The sequence below is a fragment of the Cetorhinus maximus genome, chromosome 3 (genome assembly GCF_964194155.1).
Source record: "Cetorhinus maximus chromosome 3, sCetMax3.hap1.1, whole genome shotgun sequence".
Classification (NCBI taxonomy): domain Eukaryota; kingdom Metazoa; phylum Chordata; class Chondrichthyes; order Lamniformes; family Cetorhinidae; genus Cetorhinus; species Cetorhinus maximus.
In genome coordinates, this window is record NC_135881.1 from 156,413,720 (window position 1) to 156,432,156 (window position 18,437).

Consider the following 18,437-nt stretch of genomic DNA (forward strand, 5'->3'; position numbering starts at 1 on the left):
ATGCGAAGTTCTCTCATGTTATGGTCACTCTTCCCTACAGAATCCCTCTCCTTGAGATCATTAATAAATCCTGCCTCATTACACATTACCAGGTCTAAATTAGCCTGTCCCCTGGTTGGTTCCACAATGCATTACTGCAAGAAACTGCCCTGAATACATCCTCAAGGGTATCTTTGCCAATTTGACTTGTTGAATCTATATGAAGATTAAAATCAACCACGATTATTGTAATAAAAAGAAGTGACTTCAGGGAAAGTGGAGTCTTGGTTGTAATCTTTCAAAATTCCCTGGATTCTAGAAAGGCCCCAGCAGATTAGAAAACCACAAACGTAATGACTCTATTCAAGAAAGGAGGGAGACAGAAAACACAAAACCATAGACCGGCTAGCCTAACATCTTGACATTGTGAAAATACTGGAATCCATTATTAAGGCAGTAGGAGCAGAACATTTAAAAATCATAATACAATAGAGTCACCATGAAAGGGAAACCATGCTTGACAAATTTACTAGAGTTCTTTGAGGAAGTAACAAGCAGGGTGGATAAAGGGTGGGAGGTGTAGTATCTTTGGATTTCGAAAAGGCGTTTGAAAAGGAGCCACATAAAACGTTACTACACAAGATAAGAACTCATGGAGTTGGTTTAATATATTAGTATGGATGTAGGATTAGCTAACGAACAAGAAACAGAGAGGTGGGAAAAATTGGTCAGGTTTTCAGGTTGATAAACTAATCAGTGGAGTGCCACAGGGACCAGTGCTGGGGCCTCAGCATTTCCAATCTATGTTAACGACTTGGATGAAGGAGCAGACTGTACTGTACCCAAATTTGCTGACCACACAAAGATAGGTAAGAAAGCAATTTGTGAGGAGGACACCGGGTCAGCAAAGGGATAGAGTTAGGTTGTGAGTAGAACATACAAAATAGGAGAAGTAGGCCATTTGGCCCCTTGAGCCTGCTCCGTCATTCAATAAGATCAAAGATGATCTGTTTGTGTTTCAAATTCCAGATTCCCATCTACCTCCGATAACCTTTGACTCCCTAACAATAATCTATCTACCCCGGCCTTAAAAATATTCAGTGACCCTGCCTCCACCCCCTTCTGAGGCAAGGAGTTCCAAGTTGTACAACCCTCAGAGAAAAAATTTCTCCTCATCTCTGTTATAAAAGGGCAGCCCCTAATTTTAGCTCTGGACTCATCCACAAGAGGAAACATCCTTTCCACATCCACCTTGTCAATACTGTTCAGAATCTTACATACTTCAATCAAGTCACCCCTCACTCTTCTAAACTCTCATAGAAACAAGCAGTCTATCTAACCTTTTCTCATAAGACAACCCACTCAATCCAGGTGTCAATCTAGTAAACCTCCACTGAACTGCCTCCAACGCATTTTTATCCTTCACCATAAGGAGACCAAAACTGCACACAATATACAAGATGTGGTCTCACTAATGCCTTGTATATCTGAAGCACAACATCCTTACTTTTTTGTTCAATTCCTTTCGTAATAAAGGATAGCATTCCATTAGCCTTCTTAATTAAAAACAAAATACTGCAGATGCTGGAAATCTGAAACAAAAACAGAAAATGCTGTAAAAAACTCAGCAGGTCTAGCAGCATCTGTGGAGAGAGAAACAGAGTTAACGTTTCGAGTCCGTATGACCCTTCTTCAGAGCTCTGTTAACTCTGTTTCACTCTCCACAGATGTTGCTCAACCTGCTGAGTTTTTACAGCATTTTCTGCTTTTGTTTCAGCCTTCTTAATTACTTGCTGTACCTGCATACTAACTTTTTGTGTCTCATGCACTAGAACACCTAGATCCCTCTGCACCTCAGAATTCTGTAGCTTAAGTAATACTCTGCTTTTTTATTCTTCTTGCCAAAGTGAACAACTTCATATCTTCCCACATTATACTCCATCTGCTAGATTTTTGCCCACTCAACCTATCTATATCAGTCTGCAACCTCCTTATGTCCTAGAGTATAATGGGGGAAAATGTGAGGTTGTCCACTTTGGCAGGAAGAATAGAAAAGCAGAATATGATTTAACTGGAGAGAGACTGCAGAATGCTTGGGTGGGGGGGGTTCTGGGTTTCCTTGTCTGTGAATCACAAAAAGGTTAGCATCCAGGTACTGTAAGTAATTAAGAAGTCAAATGGCCTTTATTGCAAGGGGAATGGAGTATATAAGTAGGGAAATCTTGGTAAAACTGTACAGGTCATTGTTGATACCACATCTAGAGTACAGTGTATAGTTTTTGGCTCCTTATTTAAGATGGGGGTATAATTGCATTGGAGGCAGTTCAGCGAAGGTTCACTAAGTTGATTCCTGGGATGAAGGATTTGTCTAATGAGGAAAGGTTGGGCAGGCTGTGCCTTTACTCATTGTGGTTTTTTAAAAAGAGGTGACCTTCTTGATTTTGAGAGGTTTGACAGGCTGGATGCTGAGAGGATGTTTCCCTTATGGGGGAATCTAAAACTAGAGGATAAAGTTTCAAATATGCAGTCTCTCTTTTGAGACAGAGGAGGAATTTCTCTTCTGAGAGAGTCATTAATTATTGGAATTATCTTCCCCAGTAAGCAGTGGAAGTTGGGCTTTGGAATATATTGAAGACTGAGTTAGATTTTTGATCGACAAGGGAGTCGAGAGTTATGGGGAACAGAAAGGAAAGTGGAGTTGAGACCATAATTAGACCAACCAAGATCTTATTGAATGGTGGAGCAAGGTTGAAGGGCTAAATGACATACTCCCGCTCCTATCTTATGCTCTTATTGCAGTATCTTTCTTCAAGCCCCCAATATTTCTTGATTATTTCTGTGCTACAGTGTAGCTAGGGGGTTTATAAACTACTCCCATTTGTGAATTATTAGTTGAGTTGTGCATGGATTATTGCAAGTTTTGTTGGATAAACTTGGTATGGAATAGTTGTTTTGAGATGGCTTTTATTTCAGGAGTGTTGCCAAGAGAACACTCTTGGTCGTCTGTAACTGAAGAATGGTAAGATTTTGCACTGTTGGACAACGCAGTTGTATTCACAGGAACTAGAGTCGAATTAGGTGCTCACAGACAGCCCAACTAAAAGGTGGATGTGGTGGTTGCCTGCTCTATTCCACCTCCTCCTTCTTCCTCCTCTTCATGACATGCTTGCTATTCCATGGTGCAGCAAACCACCACAAATCCGCACAAATGCTCTGGCAATACTGGATATCTCCTCCAGAGCACTCCAGGCAACAGCACCCAATCAGTTGCTCAATGGTGTTTCACATGGAACTATGGCCTTCATTATTTGTATGTTGACCACTTGTGGTTGGGTTGCAGAGATGAATATTCAGGCATGTATAGAATGGATAGTCATGGTTACCCAACAGCTACCCTCTGCTTTAATTTGGTGGCTGAAAAGTTGCTGGAGCAGCATGGGCTGTGCAAAATGAACTTATCATTGCCAGGATAGTGTGCCTTGGTTAGCATGATGTGCTGAGCGTGGTTGTAAACTGACTACACATTGAGTGAATGGTAACCTTTGCAGTTGTGGTACATTTCAACATTGAGCTGTGCTGCCCGCAATGCCAGAAGTGTGCAGTCAATTGCACCCTGCACCACAGGGAAGCCCACTATCTGGCAAAGCCATGTGCACACACTGTCTTTGCTTCTCCCTATTCAGAGACAACACAATGCTTTGAACCTTGTGCTTGATTTGTGCATTGCACAATGCCCCCTCTCTGGGCGTACAAAGTGTCTAAGACCTGCCTGGTGGATGGTAAAGTCCCTTAGGGGCAGAGACAGGAGAACCTATCATGAGGAATGAGGAAATGGCAGAGATATTGAACAAATATTGTGTGTCTTCTAGTGTGCTGACAGACACAGCAGAAGACACACAATAGAAGACATAAATTACATACGAGAAATAGAGGGTAACTAAGAGCGAGGAACTTAAGCTAATTAATATCAACAGAGAAAAGAGATTAGAGAAACTTAAGGGACTAAAATCAGACAAATTCCCAGTCCTGATGGCATATATCCAACAGTTCTGAAACAGGTAACTACAGAGATAGTGGATGCATAGATTATAATTTTCCAAAATTCCCAAGATTCTAGAATAGTCCCAGCAGATTGGAAGTTAGAAAACGTGACACTATTATTCCAGAATGGAGGGAGAAAGGAAACAGTGAACCACAGGCTAGTTAACCTGACAACAGTCATCAGAAAAATGCTGCAATCTTTCATTAATCAAAGTATGATCAGACAAAGTCAACATGGTTTTACAAAAGGGAAATTGTGCTTAAAAATTTATCTCTGTTTTTTAGAATGTGGTTGAGATAGATAAAGGGGAACCAGTAGATGCAGTAGAGGCATTCAATAAGATGCTAAATACAAGGTAAGGGCTCATGGAATTAGGGGTAATATATTACAGTCCGTGGAGATTGCTGAACCAACTGAAAACAGAGTAGGGATAAGGTAGACATTTTCAAGTTGGCAGGCTGTAACTATTAGAGTGCTGCGGGGATCAGTGCTGAGACCTCAGCTACTTACAATCTATATTAATGACTTAAACCAGGAGACTAAGTAATGTATCGAAGTTTGCTGACATGACAAAGTTAGGTGGGAATGTAAACCGTGTTGAGGACACAAAAAGAGACTGCAAAGAGGTATAGGCAGTTTAATAAGTGGGAAAGGTAGAGTATAATGTGGGGAAGTTTGAGATTATTCAATTTGTTACAAAGATTAGAAGAGCCAAATATTTTTTTAAAAGTGTGAAACTTTAAAATGTTGATGCTGACAGAGAAGTGGGTATACTCATAAAATGAGCACAAAGTTAGCACGCAGGTACAGCAAGCAATTAGGAAGGCAAATGGCACGTTGGCCTTTATTGCAAGGAGACTGGAGTACAAGAATAAGGAAGTCGTTCTAAGATTGTAAAGGATTTTGTTGAGTGCTTGGAGTACTATGCACAGTATTGGTTTAAATGCGTCTTAGGACAGAATAAAGATGGTTCACTAGATTGGACAATCCTCTCATCCTAGGAATCAATGATGAAAGGTTGAGTAAATTGGGCCTAGACTCTGGAGTTCAGAAGAATGAGAGGTGATCTCCTTGAAACATAGAAGATTCTGAAGAGGCTGACAGGGTAGACACAAAGGTTGTTTTTCCTGTCTGGGGATTCTAGAACAAGCCCTGGTTCTTGTACTATCAACCAATGGAAACAGACTTTCCTTATCTACCTTATTCAAAGTCATTGTAATTTTGTCTTTGTCGGTGGTGACGGCTGTCCCTCGATTCTAGGGTAACATCTACTCAGGGTCTCTAGCTTCTGTCAAGGGTTTTCAAGTGACTAACAGGCCAATTCTCAAACTGCAGATCTTTGGGCACATGGTGCAACTAGATGGACAAGTTGTTGCTGTTTAACAAGTTCCTCCCAGTCATTAATGTCAATGCTGCTGCTCTTCAAGGAGAGTTTCAAAGTGTCTTTGAAGCGTTTTCTTCATCTTCCATGCTGGTGATTTGAGAATTGAGAAAACAGGACCTGGCGGGGAGACACTTTTCAGCCATCTGACACAGCGTCCATACTTATATCAAATTTCCCCTCAATCTCCTTCGCTCCAAGGAAAACAACGCCTGCTTCACCTTGGAGCTATGTCACCATGCCTTCACTGTCGCTGGGTCAAAATTCTGGAAATTCTCTCCTTAACAGCACAATGGGTGTACCTAGACTACATGGACTGCAGCACTTCAAGACGATAGCTCATCACCATCTTCTCAAGGGCAATTAGTGATGGGGAGTAAATGCTGCATTACCAATGACATTCACATACCTCAAATGAATAAAGAAAACAGTTAATCAATTCTAATTGAATCTAACAAAACAATTACCTGGCATCTTCCGCTGTCTCAGCAATAAGGCAGAAGATGCGATCTTCTATTACTATATTAATGCCATTCTCCTTGCCAGTGTCATCAATAATCTCCCTAATAATGAAAACAGAAGCACAGAATTATCTTAACATAGTGCCCGTGCAGAAAAACAGGTCATGCAAGATCAGTTATTGCACATTGTTACCAAGCAGCTTTAACAGCATGGCTTCATTAAGGTGAACATTACCTTGCAGATCTGATATCAATGGTCCCTTTTAGCTTTTCTTCACTGTCATTCTCAAAATACATTAGTTTGCTCTCTCGTAGAACAAACCAGCGCCTTTTCCAGTTGCGTCTTGATAAGGTTGATGTGCCACCACCTTTCTTGTGCAACCAGCCCAGCTTTAAGGCTTCTTGCTTTGAACGGAACCACATGAATGTTTCATCCTTTAAAACACACCATCGGCGTTTCCATGTGTTCATCAGGCCTCCTAAGAAACAAATGCATGAACTTATTGAGAGTCTTTGTGAATGAGTTCACCCAAAACTAAGAAATAGAAAATCTTCAACTTCAACAAAAAGGTACAACTTCTCAGAGGATTATAGTAAACTCGAATACACTTAATATTCTGTAATTTTAGTGTGGACAACAACTTTCATTTATGTAACAATTTTCATGTAGCAAAACATCCTAAAATGCTTCACATTTGATTTAAACCTCAAAATATCAGGGCAGGTGACCAAAGGCTTGGTCAAAGAGGTATACTGGAACATCTTAAGCAAAGAGGTTTAGGAAGGGAATTGCAGAGTTTAGGCAGCTAAAGGTGGCCTACTAATAGTGGAACAATAACAATTAGGAATGCGCAAGAGGCCAGAATTGGAGAAGCACAGAGGTCAGAGAGGTTTGTAGAGTTTCTGCAGGTTAGAGATAGGGAGGGGGTGAGGTCATGGAGACATTTGAAAGCAAGGATGAGACCTAAAATTAAGTCATTAACAGAAAATAGGAAGAGTAGGTCATTCGGTCCTTCGAGCCTGCTCCACCATTCAATATGATCATGGCTGATCCTCTATCTCAACGCCATGCATCCTTGATACCTTTAGAACCTAGAAATCTATTTCCTTCTTAAATATGTTCAGTGACTTGGCTTCCACAGCCCTCTGTGGTAGAGAATTCCATAGGTCACCACCCTCTGAGTGAAGAAGTTTCTCCTCATCTCAGTCCTGAATGGCCTACCCCGTATCCTGAGACTGTGGCCCTTATTCTTGACCCCACAGCCACAGGAAACATAATCGCTGCATTCAGTCTGTCCATCCCTGTCAGAATCTTGTACGTTTCAATGAGATCCCCTCTCATTCTTCTAAACTCCAGTGAATACAGGCCTAGTCAACCTAATCTCTCCTCATACGACAATCCTGCCATTTCGGGAATCAGTCTGGTGAACCTTCGCTGCACTCCCTCTATGGCAAGTATATCCTTTCTTACATAAGGAGACCAAAACTGCACACAATACTCCAGGTGTGGTCTCATCAAGGCCCTGTTCAATTGCAGTAAGACATCCTTGCTTTTGTACTCAAGTCCTCTCACAATGAAGGCCAACATGCCATTTGCCTTAAGTGTTAGCTGCACCTGCATGCTTGCTTTCAGTGATTGGTGTATAAGGACACCCAGGTCCCTTTGTACATCAGCATTTCCCAATCTATCACCATTTAAATAATACTCTGCCATTCTGCTTTTCCTACCAAAGTGGATAACTTCATACTTATCCATGTTATACTGCATCTGTCATGTATTTGCCTTCTCGCTCAACCTGTCTAAATCACCTTGAAGCCTCTTAACATCCTCCTCAACACTCACATTCCCACCAAGTTCTGTGTTATGAGCAAATTTGGAAATATTACATTTGGTTCCCTCATCCAAATCATTGATATATATTGTGACTAGCTGGGGCCAAAGCACTGATCCCTGCAGCACCCCATGAGTCACCACCTGTTACTCCAAAAAAAACCCATTTATTCCTACTCTCTGTTTCCTGTCTGCCAACCAATTCTCAATCCGTACAATATATTACCCCCAATCCCATGCACTTTAATTTTTCACACTAACCTCTTATGTGGGACTTTATCAAAATCTTTCTGAAAATCCAAATACACCACATCCACTGGTTCTTCCTTATCTATTCTGCTATTTAGAACCTCAAAAAACTCCAGTAGGTTTGTCAAACATGATTTACCTTTCATAAATCCATGTTGACTTTGTCTAATCCTGTTGATCTTTACTAAGTACCCTGTTATCACATCCTTTGTAATATACTCTAGCATTTTCCCTACTACTGATGTTAGGCTAACTGGTCTGTAACTCTGTTTTCTCCCTCCCTCCTATTTTTAAACAGTGGGTTACATTTGCCACCCTCCAGCCTGCCAGGACTGTTCCAGAATCTACAGAATTTTGGAAGATGACAACCAACACATCCACAATTTCTATGGCCACCTCCTTCAGTGCCCTGGGGTGTAGATGATCAGGCCCCTGGGGATTTTTTGGCTTCCAATCCCATTAATTTCTCCAGCACTATTATTTTCGTAATACTAATTTCCTTAAATTCCTCCTTCTCACTAGACCCTTGGTTCCCTAGCATTTCTGGAAAGTTATTTGTGTTTTCCTCCATGAAGACAGAACTAAAGTAATTGTTTAATTCCTCTGCTATTTCCTTGTTCTCTATTATAAATTCTCCTGTTTTGGGTTGTAAGGGACCTACATTTGTCTTCACTAATCTTTTTATTTTTATATACTTATAGAAGCTTTTACAGTCCACTTTTATGTTCCTTGTAAGTTTATTCCCATACTCTGTTTTTCCCCTCTGAATCAATCTCTTGGTCCACCATTGAATTCTAAACTGCTCCCAATCCTCAGGCTTGCTGCTTTTTCTAGCAGCTTTATATGATTCCTCTTTGGACCTAGTACTATCCTAGTGCTAGCCGTGGTTGGGCCACTTTTCCTGTTGTGTTTGTGCACCAGAAAGGAATGTATAACTAAATACAAAGGTACAGTTTTCTCTGATTGCAATGAGGCCAAATGCTTAACTCTGGAAATTTGGTAAATGAGGGAATTTGGAGCATAGAGGGAGGAGGTGCTGCCTGGTTTTTGTACAAAAAGGAGTGGTCCAGGAGAGAGGGCCGAAAATAGGGATACCTGAGAGCCAAAGCCTGGAGACCTTAATTAAGTGAGCAGGTAGGTGATTGGTGCATTTTAAGATTTTTTTCTCTCTCTAAACTGGGACAGTAGTTTAAACTGGTACTGGAGAGACATAAGTATTGTATAAAATTATAGCATAACTAGTTAAAGTTCATAACATAACTATGGAAAATTGTTAAGTAATATTTCTGAATGCGAAACCTAATTAGTTAAATCAAACAAAATAAAGATGGCAGGGCAGATGATGTGTTATAGCCGTAGCATGTGGGAGCTAGTGGATACATTTGTGATCCACAGCAATCACATCTGTAATAACTGTCTGCAGCTTGAGGAACTTCACCTCAGAGCTGATGAACTGAAGTATGAGTTTCAAACACTGTGATGCATCAGGGAGGGGGCAAGTTACCTGGACACTGTTCCAGGAGGCAATCACACCCCTTAGGTTAGGTTAGGTACTTCAGATTTGGTCCACGTTCAGGATCAGGAGGGTATGACTGCAAGTGAGGCACATATGGGATCCAGATAGTAGCAATGCAGGAGACCCAGCCCTTGCAATAATCCAACAGGTTCGATGTTCTTGCAGCTTGTGTGGATGAGACAGGGACTGTAGGGAGGATGAGCAAACTGACCATGGCAAGTGATGATGGAGGCCATTCAAGTGGGGGGAATAAATAGGACTGTAGTTGTAGTAGGGGACAGTATAGTTAGGGGGATTGACACTGTTCTCTGCAGCCGAGAGTATGAGTACCCAAAGGCTGCTGCCCACCCAGTGTCAGGATTAAGGACATCTCCACGGGGCTGTAGAGGAACTTGGCGTGGGAGGGGAAGGATCCAGTTGTCATGATCCATGTGTGTACCAGCAACATAAGTAGGACTAAGAAAGAGGTCCTGTATGAGCAGCTAGGAACTAAACTAACAGGCAGAACCACAAAGGTAATAATTTCTGGATTACTCATGGAGCCACAAGCAAATTGGCAAAGGGTAAATAAGATCATAGAGTTGAATGTGTGGCTCAAATTTTGGTGTGGGAGAAATGGGTTTCTATTTATGAGGCACTGGCATTAGTACTGGCAAAAGAGGGGGTTGTTCCATTGGGATGGCCTTCACCTGAACCGCGTTGGGACTACTGTCCTGGCGTATTGCATAAACAGAGGGCTTTAAACTATTTAGTTGGGGAGAGGTGGCGGGACAATTCCAAGTGAGGGGGGATTTTGAAAGTTGAAATGGAATGACAAGGCAATAGTGCAGGGTAGCAATACAAGTAATGATAGCCAGAGTGTGACAGGAAGGAACACAGCATACGAAAATAGGACTGCACTAACAAATAAGGTCAGAACAGGGAAAAATGGTTAAAAGACAAAATTAAAGGCTCCTTATCTGGTCGCCACATTACCAGAAGGAAAAGGAGGCGTTGGAGAGGGTGCAGAGGAGGTTTACCAGGATGCTGCCTGGTCTGGAGGTTATTAGCTATGAGGAGAGGTTGGAGAAACTCGGATTGTTCTCACTAGAGCGACGGAGATTGTGGGGCGACTTGATAGAAGTTTACAAAATTATGAGTGGCATGGACAGAGTAGGTAGTCAGAAGCTTTTTCCCCAGGGTGGAAGAGTCAATTACTAGGAGACATAGATTTAAGGTGAGAAGAGAAAACTATAGAGGAGATGTGCGGGACAAGTTTTTTACGCAGAGGGTAGTGAGTGTCTGGAATTCGCTGCCAGAGGAGGTGGTGGAAGCAGGTACGATAGTGGTGCTTAAGGGGCAGCTTGACAAATACATGAATAGGACGGGAATAGAGGGATACGGACCCCAGAAGTGCAAAATTAGTTGATGGGCAATATGATCGGCGCAGGCTTGGAGGGCCGAAGGGCCTGTTCTTGTGCTGTACTTTTCTTTGTACTTTGTTTATCTGAATGCAGGCAGCATCCAAACAAGATGGGTGAATTGATAGCACAAATAGAAATGAATGAGCATGATATGCTTGACATTACAGAGTCCTGGTTGCAAAGTGACCATGGCTTGGACTTAAATATTAAAGGGAATTTGACATTTCAGAAGGAGTGGAAGGTGGGGTAGCTATGTTGATAAAGGACGAGAACAGTAGTGAGAAATGATCTTAGTTCAGAGGATCAAGATGTAGGATCAGTTTGGGTGGCGATAAGAAATAGCAAAGGGAAAAATTCACTGCTAGGAGTAATTTATACACCCCCTGACAATAGCCACACTGTAGGACAGAGTACAAATCAAGAAAGAATGGGGGCTTGTAAGAAAGATACTGCAATAATCATGGGAGGTTTTAATCTTCTTATAGATCAGACAAATCAAATTGGCAAATGCAACCTAAAGAATGAGTTCATAGAGTATATTCGGTTCAGTTTCTTAGAACAATACATTCTGGAAACAACCAGGGAACAGGATATTTTAGATCTTGTAACATGTAATGAGACAGGATTAATTAATAACCTCAGAGTAAAGGATTCTCTAGGCAAGAGCGATCATAAAATGATAGCATTTCACGTTCATTTTGAAGGTGAGAAATGTGGGTTGGAAACTAGTGTCTTAAGCTTAAATGAAGGCAATTAGAAGGTTATGATGACAGAGTTGGCTAAAGTGGACTGGGAAAATAGATTAAAAGGTAATATGGTAGATAAGCAGTGATAGACATTTGATGAGGTATTTCATAACTCTCAACAAAGGTATGTTCCATTGAGAAAGACAGACTCAATGAGGGAGTTCCTTTAGGATTAACAAGCAGAGTGGATAAAGGGCTACCAGTCGATGTAGAGTATTTGGATTTCCAAAAGGCATTCAAGAAGTGCCACATAAAAGGTTTCTGCACAAGGTTCATGGTGTCACTCAAGAAGCTTGACATCACACAGGACAAAGCAGTCTGCTTGATTGACATCCCATCCACAAACACTCGCTCCCTCCACCATCGATGTACAGTGGCAGCAGTGTGTACCATCTACAAAATGTACTGCAGGAATTCACCAAGCCTCCTTAGACAGCACCTTCCAAACCCACTACCATCTAAAAGGACAAGGGCAGCAGAGACATGGGAACACCACCACCTGGAAATTCCCCTTCAATCCACTCACCATCCTGATTGGAACTATATCACCATTCTTTCACTGTCACTGAGTCAAAATCCTGGAACTCCCTTCCTAACAGTACTGTGGGTGTACCTACACCACAGGGACTACAGCGGTTCAAGAAGGCAGCTCACTGCCACCTTCTCAAGGGCAATTAGGGATGGGCAATAAATTAGCCAGTGACCCCCACATCCATGAACGATTAAAAAAAAAACACACCTGGAGTTTTGTGCACAGTTTTGGAGAGGTGTGGAGAGATTAATTTTGTTAGGAAGAACGTGGAGACACAATATAAAATATGCGGTACAAATCTAAAGGGGATGCAAGAGCAAACGGATCTGGGTGTAAATGTGTATAAATCATCGAAGGTGGCAGAGAGCGGTTAATAAAGCAACAGCATCCTAGGCTTTATTTGTAGGGGCACAGAGTATAAAAGCAAGGAGGTTATGCCAGCTAGTATGGTGGCAGCATGTTCAATCAAGGCATTCAAGAGGTAGTTGGATTGTTATCTGAAATGGAAGAATGTGCAGGGCCAAGGAGAGAAGGCAGGGGAGTGGCACTGGATAAATTGCTCCTCTACAGAATGGGCACAGGCTGAATGGCCTCTTTCTGTGCTGTAACAATTCTGTGATTTAGTGATCTTCTTGAACCATATAAGATTCTGAGGGGGCACGACAGGGTGAATGCTGTCAGGATGTTTCTCCTTGTGGGGGAATCTAGAACTCGGGAACATGGTTTAAAAATATAGGGTCTCTCATTTAAGATGGAGGAGTGGAGGAATTTCTTCTCTCAAAAGGTCATTAGGTCTTTGGAATTCCCTTCCCCAGAGAGCAGGGAAGGCTGGGTCATTGAATATATTCAAGGCAGAGCTGGACAGATTTCTGATTGACAAGGGAGTCAAGGGTTATGGAGGGCAGACAGGAATATGGAGTTAAGGTCACAATTAGGTCAACCATGAATGCAGAACAGGCTCAATGGGCCGAATGGCCTACTCCTGCTCCTATTTCTTGTGAACTTATGATCTTAGAGACTGGCAGCTAACATAACAGTGAATCCAAAAGTTTTTCAATAGGCATTTGGAGGGGGGTAAAGAAGAAGTCGAGCCGAATATGGATGTAAAAGGGGATTCCTACATGGAGACAGGTCACAAGGCTCAGGGATTAAACAAGTGCTTTGCATCTATCTTTACCAAAGAAGAAGATGCCGCCCAAGTCCAAATGAAAGAGAAGACAGTTGAGACACTGGATCGGATGAAAGTAGATAAAGTAAATAGGCTGGCTGTACTTAAAGCTGGTAAGTCACCAGGACCTGATAAGTTGCATCTAAGGATATTAAGGAAGTAAGCTGAATATTGCAGAGGCACTGGCCATAATTTTATGATCTATCTTAGACACAGGGATAGTGCCAGAGGACTGGAGAATTGCAAATGTTACACCCATGATCAAAAAAGGGTGCAAGGCTAAGTCCAGCAACTGCTGACCAGTTAACCTTGGTGGTGGGGAAACAATTAGAAAGATTAATTTGGTACAAAATCAGCAGTCACTTGGACAAATGCAGATTAATTGAGGAAAGCCAGCGCAAATTTATTAAGGACAAATCATGTCTAACTAACTTGCTTGAGATTTTCATGAGGTAACAGAGTGGCTGGATGAGGGTAATGCTGTTGATGTGGTGTACATGGTCTTCCAAAAGATCACAAAGTGCCACAAGGCTTGTCAGCGAAGTTAGAGCTCATGGAATAAAAGCAACAGTAGAAGCATGTATATAAAATTGAGAGAAAGCAAAACAGCTTTTCAGACTATAGGGTATATAGTTGGGTTCCCCAGGGGTCAGTTTTAGGACCAGTGTTTTTCTTGATATATATTGACCTAGACTTGGGTGTACAGAACACAATTTCAAAATTGTGGATGACACAAAACTTGGTAGTATTGTGAACGGTGAGGATAGTTGTCAATCTTCAAAATGACACTGGCAGGTTGGTAGGATGAGTGGACAAGTGGCAGATGAAATTTAATGCAGAGCAGCTTGAAGTGATACCTTTCAGTATGAAGAATGAGCACAGGCAATACAAAATAAAGGGTACAATTCTAAAGGGGCTAGAGGGACCTATGGATATATGTGCACAAATCACTGAAGGTGACAGGCAGGTTGAGGAAGTGATTAATAAAACAGGGGCTGCAGGGGTTTATAAATACAGAATGTGATGAAACCATATAAAACACTGGTTCAATCTCAACAGGAGTAGCGTGTCTAGTTCTGGGCACCACACTTTAAGGAGGATGTGAAGACATTATAGAGGGTGCAGAAAAGATTCACAAGAATGGTTCCAGGGATGAGGAACTTCAGTTACGCGGATAGATTGAGAAGCTGAGCCTGTTCTCCTTGGGAGAAGATTAAGAGGCAATTTTATAGAGATATTAAAAATCATGAAGGATCTGCACAGAGTTGATAGGGAGAAATTTGGCGGGATTTTCTGCGCCTGTCCGACACCAAGATCTTCCAGTCCCATCGCAAGTCAATGGCCTCGCCCACAGCGGGTCCCACCCGTGACGGGGCCAGAAAATCCTGGCCATTGTTTCTGTTGGCAGAAGGATTGAGAACCAGAGAATACTGATTTAAGGTGATTGGCAAAAGCAGCTATGGTGACATGAGGAAAAAAACGTATGCAACGAGTGGTTAGGATCTGGAATCTACTGCCCGAGAATGTGGTGGAGGCAACATCAGTCAAGATCTTGGATGGTTATCTGAAGAGAAAAACTTGCTAAGGGGAGTGACACGAGGTGAGTTGCCTTTACAGAGAGCTAACATGGACATGACAGGCCGAATCGCCTTTTTCTGTGCTGGAACCATTCTATGATTCACATCGTTAGAACAGCCCCAAAAAAGCTTGCATTTATAAGTGCCTTTCATGACCACATTATGTTCCAAAGTGCTTTACGCAAATTAAGCGCTTTTAAAGTGTGATCACTGTTGCAATGTACAAAACAGTGGACAGCAAGGTCCCATAAACACGAACATGATAATGATCAGATAATATGCTTTAACAATGCTGATTCAGGGAATATGCCCAGGGATAACTCTGCTGCTCTTCTTTGAGATATGCCATGGGATCTTTTACATACATATGAGAGAACATATTGGGTCTTGGTTTAACATCCCAACTGAAAGATAGTACCTCTGACAGTGCAGCACTGCATTACAGTGTCAATCTTGGTTTTTATGATCAAGTCCTGGAGTGGGAATTGAACCCACAACTTTCTGACTCTGACTGAGCCATACCTGACACATCACTTCAAAAACATTTCAATAATTTTGTAGTTGCTGTTACAATCTATTAAAATACGGAAGCCAATTTGAATTAATGAAATCCCAGAAACAGCAGCGATAAATAACATGCTGGTCTGTTTTAATGATGTTGGCTAGGTTAAGAACACCTCTGCTCTTCTTCAAATTGTTAAGGGGGGGGGTCTTTAACATTTATCCAAGAGCGCAGACAAGACCTTGATATAACAGTCTATCCATAAGAGACACCTCCGACAGCCCAGCACTCCCCCAGTACATGATGACAGCCACCTCGGTCCTGACCGCTAGGGGTCCATTCTGTCAGGCACCTGTGGCACCCTTCTATCATGCTGACTCCATTCGCACCAGTCAGCTCTTCCAGGCTCAGGCAGGATTCAGGCCTAACCATTTTAATGAAACCTGGGTCTAATGTTGGCAAGCCTGGCTCCAACTGACCTCTGGTGTGACCCTCCGCTAACCCCCCACCCACCGCCCAACTCTGACTTAAAATTGAAATTTACGTGCCCAGGATGCTGGAATGGGGCGTGAATCCATGACTGAGCCAAACTAGACATAAGCAGCATCACTATTGACAAAGTTGATCTTACCTTTCATGAACAGGAAACTGTGAAAATATGGCAGACTGACGCAGCTGTAAACGGAATCTCGTCGGTAAGCCAGCTCTTCATCAGTGTCAAATCGCGAATCCAAATCATCGTCACTTTCTTCAAACTACAATGAAGGTAAATAAAGTGTTAATGATAGATGATAATGACAATAGTTCTTTAAAAAATATATTTTTTTTTACTTGTACTCACTTGTTAAAGGTAACACTAAGAAAATGCATTTCAGACTAGACTACTGCAGCATAGGGACCCCTCACCTGGAAGTGGTTGGGTTGGGATGATGTTACAATTAGCTGGGAAAGAAGTGTCTGACTCTGTTAAAATGAGATTAGCCAAGGGGAGCCAGAGCTGCTGTCTGCATTCTCAAAGCAAACCACTGCTGCTCTTGCACAGATCATGAATACAAAACTCCCAGAGCAATGTGTATAGTATGTGATGATCCAATTTAATTCTCCACAACTCTTTTTAGTCAGGATTATACTCTCACTGATTAAAGCTTTTTTGATCCATTTTAAATGTTAGAATATTTCCAAACTGACCTCAAAGTGACTTCCAATCCCTTATCTGATCAGAGCCAGAATGCAGGATCTGATATAGTGGTAAAAGATTCAATACTCACCCGTGGAGAAAAAAGTATATATAAAATATTCACGCAGCATTATCTGAAGAGATTAACTTAAACACACAACCAGCATGGAGGGCCAAGAAGGCTTCTTGGGGGAAAAAAGTGATTTTTCAATAAAACTTTAATTTTCAAATTACTTCAGTTTGTTTTCCAGGCCTACATATTACTAATTTTTCCTTTTGCAAGCTCCCATTTAAGAGCCTTCTACCTGGGTGATAGATACACTAGGGTCTTCTGCCATCCTTCAACCTATACTAGACAGTTCCCTAATAAAAAACAGCTTAGCATCATCAGCAGAAGTATTGACTAGTGGTGTTTGTTAAGGAAGCCTCAACTATTCATTGTATTCATTAACAACTTAGATGATGGGATAGAAAGCTACATATCTAAAATTGTCAATGGCACAAAGATAGACAGCATTGAAAACAGTGCAGATAGAAACAAAAATCATAAACTTATAGTTAGATTAAGTGGATGGGCAAAGGTTGTGGCAAATGGATTTCAAAGAAAGAAAATGTGAAGTCTACCACTTTGGACCTAAAAAGAATACAACAGGGCACTTTCCAAATGGTGAAAAACTAGAAAGAATGGATTTCCAAAGAGGTCTGGTGGTCCAGGTACACAGATCTTTAAAATGACATGAATAGGTATAGAAAGAGACCAAAAAGACCAATGGAATACCATTCTTTATATCTAGAGGAATAGAATGCAACGGGGTAAAAAAAAGTCATGCTTCAGCTACACAACAAATTGCTTAGAGGACATCTGGAGTACTGTGAGCAGCTCTGGGACCACATCATAGGAAGGCCCAAAAGCAAGAGGGAGAAATCTTGCTGTTCCAGAATCAACTTGTTCAGCCATCAAAAGAAATGCAGATGATCTCATCTGATGTCACAAAGCTCTGAGGCTGTATTACTATCATCTCTTGCAGATGGAACGATGCCTACTAACCAGAGGGAGTCCAGCGTAGATTTACTGGAATGATACCTAGAATCCAAGGGTTAAGCTACAAGGAGGGATTAAGTAAACTAGAAAGAATGATTTGCATTTATATAGCAATTTCATGGCCACTGGATATCAATTAAGACTTTACAGTCAATGAAGTACCTCTGAAATGTCATCAGTGTGGTAACGTAGGAAATGCAGCAGCTAATCTGCACACAGCAAACTCCCATAAACAGCAATGACCAAATAGCCTATTTCAGTGATGTCGGTTGACATAAATATTGGCCAGGAACACTAAGGATACACATGGTCTTCTTCAAAACAGTGATCTTGTTATATTCTATCTGGGAGAGCAGATAGGGCTCTCAGTTATGTCTACTTAATAGAGTAGACTGACAGTCTGACAGTGCAGCACTCCCTCGGTACGGCACTGAAATGCTAAACTAGTTTGTTGTGATCTAGCCATGACATGGGATTTAAACCCAAACTTTCCGCTTCAGAGACAAAAGTGCTACCAACTGAACCAGTGCTGACCCAATGAACACAGCTACTAGGGTTGAATTGAGGGTCCACTGAATTTAGAAGATTAAGGGATAATTTGGTCAAAACTTTCAAGATGTTTAGGAGAATAGATAGGGTAGATTGGGAGAAACTATTTCCACTAGTTGGGAGTCTAGGAAAAGCGGCATAGTCAAAAAATCAGAGCCAGACGTTTCAGGGATGAAATTAGGAAATACTTCTTCAGGCAAAGGGTGGTGGAATTCTGCAACTCTCCTCCACAAATGTCAACTGACGCTAGGATAAATTGTTAATTTTAAAACTGAGATTGTT

At 41.6% G+C, this 18,437-nt stretch overlaps 1 protein-coding gene across 1 annotated transcript in view; it reads right to left on the reverse strand.

Moving 5' to 3' along the window:
- myo10 (myosin X) overlaps positions 1 to 18,437 on the reverse strand; it is a 345,458-nt gene that overhangs the window by 51,673 nt on the left and 275,348 nt on the right. The window contains exons 26-28 of the mRNA XM_078539144.1: positions 16,019 to 16,142; positions 6,099 to 6,342; positions 5,870 to 5,965 (exon numbers count right to left, since the gene is read on the reverse strand). Of these exons, the coding sequence (XP_078395270.1) occupies positions 5,870 to 5,965; positions 6,099 to 6,342; positions 16,019 to 16,142 (464 nt within the window). The remainder of the gene's footprint in view (positions 1 to 5,869; positions 5,966 to 6,098; positions 6,343 to 16,018; positions 16,143 to 18,437) is intronic.